We start from the raw sequence: 8,323 nt of genomic DNA on the forward strand, positions 1-8,323 counted from the left end.
CTTTACACTGTACGGCACTAATAAAAAATAAATAAATTTAAAAAAAAAGATGCTGGGGGTGGAGGTTGTGGTTAATGGCTGGGTCAAACAAACATCTGACTTTTACCTGGGAGACCGGTGTTTGTGTCCCTCGTGAAACCAAAAGTCATAGCTGACTAACTTACATCACCTACATAATGTCATTTTTTCCTAATCCTAACCAAAATGCAACCATTTCACAATGTTTTTATTTTTGTTGGCTTGAAGATGAATGTCATCTGACAATGGATGACAACAGGGTCAGCTGTCTATGGATCTGCTCTCCATAGAAGTCAATGGGAAGGGCTCGTGTATCATGTGCTTGCAAAATTGGACTTTGGCATTTGTGCTGCACGCAATTTGAAAGTGTACATTTTTTAATTTTGTACACAGATTAAAGAGACCTGAAGCCTGAGAATGCAGGTGTTTGATCACTACCCAAAAATTAAAATTTTGACCTGATAGTGGCGCGAATAAAAAAAAGTTAAGGGCTCCCGACACAAATGCTGCCAGCGTAGGTAAGAAGTGCTACACTGTAAGATGATGAGATTCTTCAGTATAACCATTACCATTCAATTGCAGCCCTTGGCAGCCTTCATATGTTATGCTTTTCTTTTGTTTTGGGATCGGACTGCACATATTAGACCAGTGGTTCCCAAACTTGTTTGGATGTTAAAATGAAGCAAAGTCTACTTGAGCCCCCTCATCGAAGGTTATGGCTTCAGTGTGAACATTGAATGTCAGCAGAAGAGCAGTTTTGGTTTTCAGATTGTTTTATTTGAGGAATTTAAAGCATAAATAGACAACTTTTCAACCTTACCCTTGTGACTTTAGAGAAAATAATCAAAAAGACATTTGTGTAACAGATTTAAAAAAAAAAAAAAGATTTAGCTACCCAGGGGCCAATTCAGGGCCCCCTATCTCCCAGTTGGACATCAGTGAGTCATGGAGGACACAAGAGTGCAGAGAAGGAGGAAGTCACAGTGTGTACAGTGTTGACGATCCAGAAAGTGTACTGTTTAAATAATCGTACAAGAGCCTGAAGAATCGCGCAGATGCCCTAAATGCTAAATGCGATTTTCTTTCCTTCAAACTGTTGTTGCTGGTAACAGAGCGAGGGGAGGGATGTATTCTTGTCAAAGACTGTCACTGCAGTGATTATTTGAACTATAAATTCAACATCACGCTGCCGGGCCACCCACCTGCAGAGTCACACAAACAAAGCATGAATACATCACAGCTGAAAATCAAATTGCACCTGGAGAAAGTGACACGAGCCATAAAGATGGGACGAGACATGATGTGATCTGGTTCAGCTTTGCAGGCAGGCCTGAAATTGAAAATATAACCGTCAGGGTTATTTGTGATGTGGTTTGGCAGATTGCGGTCTTCGGCCTCCTGTCTTTGCCTGTGGCCCCCTTTTTCCCCTCTTCCCTGTTGTTCATTGACCTGATAACTCAAACACACTGGAGTGTCAGCTTCCCCCCCCCCACTCTGTTCATGTATACCCCATTTAGCTGCCTGATGAGCTCGTCTATCAATCATGTGGACAAAAGGAAAAATCGCAGGTGAGTAACAGAAACAAACACATCCATCCTTTGGGAAGTGGTCAGTTGGCAGTTGGATAAGGTGAGGCTTATTCACTGTCTACGAACATTACCTCTGAGTCAGACAGAGAAAAAACTGGCCTGCAGGATATATTCACTTTAATATCAGACTGGAGGAGGCGGGGAGGGGCGAGCAGAGGGACTCTATAAGAGCAGACGGAGACCTCCACTCAGGACCAACGCGAAAAAAAGTGCAGAAGGAAACACACTTCTTCAGTTTGAAGTGATTTGGCTGCTGCATGCGTCCAGATCGGGGAAGTTTTTCTTGACCAACTGCAGCCACTTTTTTTGTATATATATATTTCGGCACCCTAAGGTGACGATGGAGGCTCTGAAGTTCCTAGTTGTGCTGTTGGTGGTCGTGTTCGTGCAGGTTTTCGGCGCGCTGGGCAGTCCGCTCTCCGGCGAGGAAGAGGACGGAGAGGTGTGGACGGTGGAGAACTGGCAGGTAAAGGACACATCATCATCAGAGTCGTGTTTTGTGATGGATTTATGGATTTTTGTTAGATGTTTAGCTCTATAGGGGATAAACAGCGGGTGTATATGTATATTGCACTGAGAAATAGCCTTGTTATGAAAAAAACAAAAACCTTCTCAAGCAGGCGTGAGGATCCTCCAAACTGCTCTCAGTCAAGAAAATGAACTATTTCAGAAAGAAAGAATCATGGCTGACAAGAAAGTAAAAGTGTGACTCAAGAACAAGAACAACTTGTGGAGAGAGTGACTCTCAGAATGCGAGTATGGAAGATGTATTTGAGGAAATGTGGAGAAAAAGATAATTTTGTCCTCTGAACTATATTATACGCTTTCCCACCCTAATCCGCCATCAGATAAATCCGTAATCAGCTAAATAACTATGTTAGATTTAGTTAAAATCTTGAGAAAGACAAAGGGACCTCCCCGTCTTTCCTTTTCTCCAGTTTTACGCATCTACCGCCGGCGCTCACATTTCAGCACCGCGGAGAGCGACGCTCATTAAACGCACCTGCTGGACGATCAGTGTGTCGCCTCAGACACACCAAACGATCTGAGCTGAACATCAGCCAGGAGGCAGCAGTGAAACATGTTAAAGGAAAAAGAGCTTTAATCTGTTGAAGTAAAGTATATGCACCCTTTTAACATTGTGTTACAAACAAGCAAATGAAGATGAACATATTTATATCAACTTAGAAAACAACACACTAATGTTAGATCATCATCATGCTTTCCAAATTAATGGTAATATATATATATATATATATATATATATATATATATATATTAAAAACACAAGCTGTGTAAATGGTTGTTATAATATTTTTATAGCCTAAGCTAATCTGCCATTTCCGTCCCTCGATGGGTCTTTAAAATAAACTCAACGACAAATTCACAAGAAACAATACAAGCAACAACTCAACAATACATGTGTAGAAGAAAGTACAGATAAAGCATTATAAAACACAAACTGTAATACAATACAACAAAACACCATAAACAAGAGAGCACTAGATCATTCAGGACCACGTGACTGATCCTTCCTAAAGAACTGGTTCAGTGTGAGTTTAACATGATCCCAGTCAGGATCCAGTTTGAGTTCTGCAGGTAAGGAGTTCCACATGTTGACCCCTTTTGTTGCTATAGACCTCATAGCCTACTTTGATCAATACATCAATATTGAATCTGTTCTTTACCATATTATCAATGTTTTATCAGTTGGTTGATTTTCAGTTCTAGGGCATCTTGTATTGGACGATCTTAGCTTAAAATAATATCAAGTTTGTTGTTTTACCTGGAAAACATGCAAGAGTTGAAACAGTATTAGAGTGACAGTAACAGTAACCTACAGTGTTCTTCTCAGCCTCCATTTATCAGAGTTGTGGTTGTGTGCCCGACTGCCTGTAAGGCAAAACCCAGGGGAAACAAAGTATTCAGCCCACGAGCTGCTGCTGCTTATTGCTGTGAGCGCACAGTGATAACGGAAGACAGATGAGTGTTTGGACATTTTGTCACCTCTTCTCTCATCTGGATTTTGACACCTGAAGAGAAAGTTTAGAGGAAATTTAGAGTGCAAACTGAAACTGTGTGAAAAGTGTGAAAAATGACAGAAACAGGATTTTGCAAAGTGAGAAGTGCATGTCCTCCCCACCTCCAGAGAGAATGATGCCCCTGTGTATAATACTTAATTTTTCATTGACTTAAATACATTTAAATGAGCTAATTACATCCTAAACGTAATGAGTGCGACTCAGTTTCGGCACCATGTGCAACATCAGCTCACCCACTTATCAGACAGCAGGGACTTGATGATTTACAGGTGGAATAACTTCCTGTGCAGAACATGCAATGACTAAAAACCCACTTTATTGTGTGTGTGTGTGTGTGTGTGTGTGTGTGTGTGTGTAGGGCTACCCACTAGAGAGAGGAATAACAATCCGGCTGGCAGACCTCATCAAGCGGTCCAAAGCACAGCAGTTCCATGGGCTGATGGGAAGAAGCTCAGGTAAACAAAACAAATCGCCATAATGTACTTTGTGGCATTTCTGTATAATATTCTGACTGAAACAAACCCTGTTGCACTGTTTTATTACCATTACAACATTTCATCTCTCTTTAATTTCAGGCGCATCTCAACCTGTGAGACTGGGCAGGAAAAGTAAGTGTAATAACGCCATAAGAAATATATGAGTGTTGTCCTGCTTTTCTGTTTTTTTACGACAAGTTTTAAGGTAACTTGGCTTCTTTTAACCCTCATGACGATCTTTTTTCTCTGTATCGCTGTGTCTCTTCACCAGGAAATAAAGGGGAGATGTTTGTTGGACTTATGGGCAAAAGGAGTTTAGGAGGAGGTAATGCAAACTAAGGGAAGGGAATTTTAAAGGAGACATATTATGCTGCAGCACTGCATTCCTCCTCTGTCTGAAACGCTCTGTTTTAGCTGCTGTCACTTTAAGCCCCCCCCCCCCCCCCTTGAATACCCAGTCCACTCAGAATGGTCAGCTCAAACACGCCTGACCCATCAACGTCAACAACAGAGCAGCTGTGCTAAATCAATTCTTACGTGCTAAACTTGCATAAATTATACAAAGGTGTGACTCAGTGACACAGTGTGATGTCACAGAATTAAAGGCGGGACTACTGATGGGCTGTTTCACGAGTAGTATTTTCTGTAGGAGAGAGGAGCTTTTGTTGGTGTGGACTTTTTTAACTTTCAAGATCTTTCACATGCACAAAAATCGAGATAAAACCCTGAAGGAAAGGGAGGAAATTAAAAAGCATAATAGGTCTCCTTTGAATTTCTAGCGAATGTAACTTTGGTGTAACAAGAAAACTACAAGAACACTTGAATTTGCCTCTCTTTTAACCAGTACTGATCTTCGCCGGTTATTCCGGTCAGATAATGATTATGCTGCAGAAATCCTGAGTCTAATATTCTGCTCTTTTTCTCTCTATTTTCCAGATACGGAAGAGGAATGGCAACCTGACTCTTACTAAAGACACCTGAACAACCATAATCAAAGCTGGGACTGAACTATAATGCCCTATTCAGTCCTCTGTTGTTGATCAACAGGACATGGAGTATCACACAGTCGGATCAGGACAGATGCCCGCACACCTGTTGCAATTAACTGAAATTAATTTTAACTGCTGCAAGTCACTGACGTCATCGCCTGTCAATCACTTTGAACTATAACCTATATTGTTATAGATAATATGTAGTCATATTTAAAACTATGTACATGTAACCCTGATGTCTTTTAAGAGAGTTTGCTTTATTCAAATACATCCATTAAACAGCTGATAATATTAGCTACACGTGTCTTTATTCTGTGGTGCCACTGCTGCCGTGGAACTGGGATGTCAGTGAGTGGACTGTTCGTCATCATTGGGATGGATCAGCATGACTAATAGTTCACTTTATAGCTGGGGGAAAAATTATGCTCTTTTAACTCCATGGTAACATAATGTTGGCATAATCTTGCAGATGAATGAATAAAATATTTTGTTCAGGTGTCTGCACTTGCTTTTGCTCTGAATGAATACATATTTATATATGTTATATTTGAAGAGAAAAAGTGAGGTATTTATTTACTTCCTCCTACTGTTTTACACACTGGGAAAAGGATGCAAACATATCTCATAAAGTGGCACTCCAGTGTCATAACTAAGGCAGCAGAGGCTGGCATAACCTGAGTCATTGGTATGGGTAAAGTCAATGGTTCCCACTTTGACTGTATAAAGTATAGACAGAGTTTCTGTCTGAAAAGTAAAGCCGATGCAGAAGTGTCTTAGAGCTGCATTATTTCCAATGGCCATCAGGAAGTGAATCCACTGGTTTCAAACCAAGTCAGATTGTATGTAAGCTTATGAGAAAATGTCCCCACTTCTCATTTGATTTTATCCTCAGTAAACGGTTTCCTAATGAGTTAATGGTCTCAATCACTAATTTCAAGCCTTCTTCAACACAGCATGATGGACATTCTGTAAGCGATGGTTCTGTTTGGAGCAAAATACTGTAGATAATAAAGCAGGGTATGAGTTGGGCAGGGCTACCGTGTGATTGACAAGTCACTACCATGGCAACCGTCAATCAATGTGTATGCTGGGAAGCTCCACTCTCTCTTCCAAATATGCTCACTTCTGGCTTAAAAATGCCAAGATGGCGACGGCCATAATTCCAGACTTGAGTCTTCAAAACAGTAGTCCTCAAACCACTAAAGTGCCACAGGAATGAGTCCTAAAACTCAGGCATAAGTTAGCATTTTTTGCACTTCCGGTTCCTTTATCTTAAATTCTATGGGTTTTTTGAATGGGGTTTTCGGTTAAATGCCTGAAATAAAGTCCCTGGTAACCACAACCTTCAGGGATTTTCACATATTGTTCTACAAACTAAGAAATGTCAGTACATACCCTGCGTTTGAAATGTACACATAAACATAGTTTACGTGTCGCACTTTATTTTACGGTACGTTAATAAGACGTAACAGTACGTTAATAAGACGTAACAGGCCGTACTTTGTATCAAATTAGACACTGCTGTTTTGTTGTAATGTGCCAGAAATTATCCTTTATTAGGTCTAATAAGACTATAACAGTGAGACGGAGCACTTCAGATTGCAGTGCTTTTTTGCTGTAATGTGCCAGAAATTATCCTTTATTAGGTCTAATAAGACTATAACAGTGAGACGGAGCACTTCAGTTTGCAGTGCTCTTTTGCTGTAACGTGCCAGAAATGATCCTTTATTAGGTCTGATAAGACTATAACAGTGAGACGGAGCACTTCAGTTTGCAGTGCTCTTTTGCTGTAACGTGCCAGAAATTATCCTTTATTAGGTCTAATAAGACTAATAAGTGACTAACAGTGAGAAATAAAGATGCAATGTCCTGGCAGCTTCAATAGCTGGTCTATCTAATATTACTGGGGTTGGATAGTGACATGGCTTTAAATGGTCTGATGTCTTAACTATGGGAGTAGAGCGTCGAGGAAGCCACCTTCAAACTCCACAAGGGAACATCCAGGTTACCAGGGACGTGTGTAGTAGCGACCAGATGTTAACCAATGTGGTTTGACTTTAGTTAAGGTACCGTTTTCCTCTAATGATCTATAAATGACTCTGTAAGAAAGTGAAACTATGTTAACTAAAGCTCAAATAAATGTATTTTCCTCTGAACTGTGTGTGTTTTGTCCGAATAGCCTATTATAAAGGCCATGCCTATTATAAAGGCCAACAAGTAGGCCTACGGCTTGTTACGTCTTATTAGGTATTGTTTTTGTCTAATTTGATACAAAGTGCGGCTTGTTACGTCTTATTAGATATTGTTTTTGTCTAATTTGATACAAAGTGCGGCTTGTTACGTCTTATTAGCTATTGTTTTTGACTAATATGATACAAAGTGCGGCTTGTTACGTCTTATTCGCTATTGTTTTTGACTAATATGATACAAAGTGCGGCTTGTTACGTCTTATTAGGTGTTGTTTTTGTCTAATTTGATACAAAGCACGGCCTGTTATGTCTTATTAACGTACTGTTACGTCTTATTAACGTACCGTAAAAATAAAGTGCGACCAAAGTGGCTACAGAGGTTGTCGGGGACATTAACTGTCACCCTGCGAAAGCGGAGACTCATCTACTCACATCAATTTATAGTAAAGTGTGTATACTTTAGCATAGTAAGATGCTTAGTGGTGGTGATCGTGACCGCAATGTAGTTCGTTTATAGCCTACCATAAGATTTTTACCGACGACGATTTAATTTACGCTTCAAAAATCAGATTATCTTCCTGAACAAATTGTGTACTTATCGTAAACGTGTGTTTGCTTACTTCAGGGTCTGCCTCCAAAAATACGTCATCCCTGCAGCAGTCTGTGGGTGACGTCACGGTAGGTTTAAACTCAATTCCCATTTTCTCTTTTTTAGTCCATCCCTGCCTTGTAAACACCCACTCAAACTCCACATGTATATACTGCAGGTTATGATGTCACATTGACGTCATCAGGGTTATTTTCCCAGACTTGAGAAAAACTCCTCTTGAGATACAGAGGACACATTGACTACAAACAGGCTCATGCTGTCATGGTGGACAGATCTTTAGGAGGGAGGCCGAATGACACCACCACGTTAACTATGAGCTGACGAGGCCCAAACAACCCTTTACCCACTCCGGACTTTAACGCCGATGCTGGGGGAAACGGCCGACACACAAACAACATGAGACATCA

The 8,323-nt window shown here is 40.5% G+C and overlaps 1 protein-coding gene across 1 annotated transcript; it reads left to right on the forward strand.

Moving 5' to 3' along the window:
• Positions 1 to 1,829: 1,829 nt before the first annotated feature.
• LOC311267669 (uncharacterized protein) lies at positions 1,830 to 5,411 on the forward strand. The gene is made up of 5 exons (XM_084370863.1): positions 1,830 to 2,073; positions 4,008 to 4,104; positions 4,225 to 4,257; positions 4,397 to 4,450; positions 5,062 to 5,411. Exons 1-5 carry the CDS (start codon positions 1,948 to 1,950, stop codon positions 5,094 to 5,096), a joined length of 345 nt encoding a protein of 114 aa, XP_084226989.1. The 5' UTR covers positions 1,830 to 1,947; the 3' UTR covers positions 5,097 to 5,411.
• The last annotated feature ends 2,912 nt before the right edge of the window (positions 5,412 to 8,323 follow it).

Source organism: Pagrus pagrus, assembly GCF_965226575.1.
Source record: "Pagrus pagrus genome assembly, chromosome: 13".
Lineage (NCBI taxonomy): Eukaryota > Metazoa > Chordata > Actinopteri > Spariformes > Sparidae > Pagrus > Pagrus pagrus.

Bases quoted from the DNA above. Each gene is read 5' to 3' on its own strand.
- LOC311267669 (XM_084370863.1), top strand. From the start codon at position 1,948: ATGGAGGCTCTGAAGTTCCTAGTTGTGCTGTTGGTGGTCGTGTTCGTG. The intron at 4,105-4,224 runs GTAAACAAAACA...CTTTAATTTCAG, and splicing joins GCTGATGGGAAGAAGCTCAG to GCGCATCTCAACCTGTGAGA. The intron at 4,451-5,061 runs GTAATGCAAACT...TCTATTTTCCAG, and splicing joins CAAAAGGAGTTTAGGAGGAG to ATACGGAAGAGGAATGGCAA.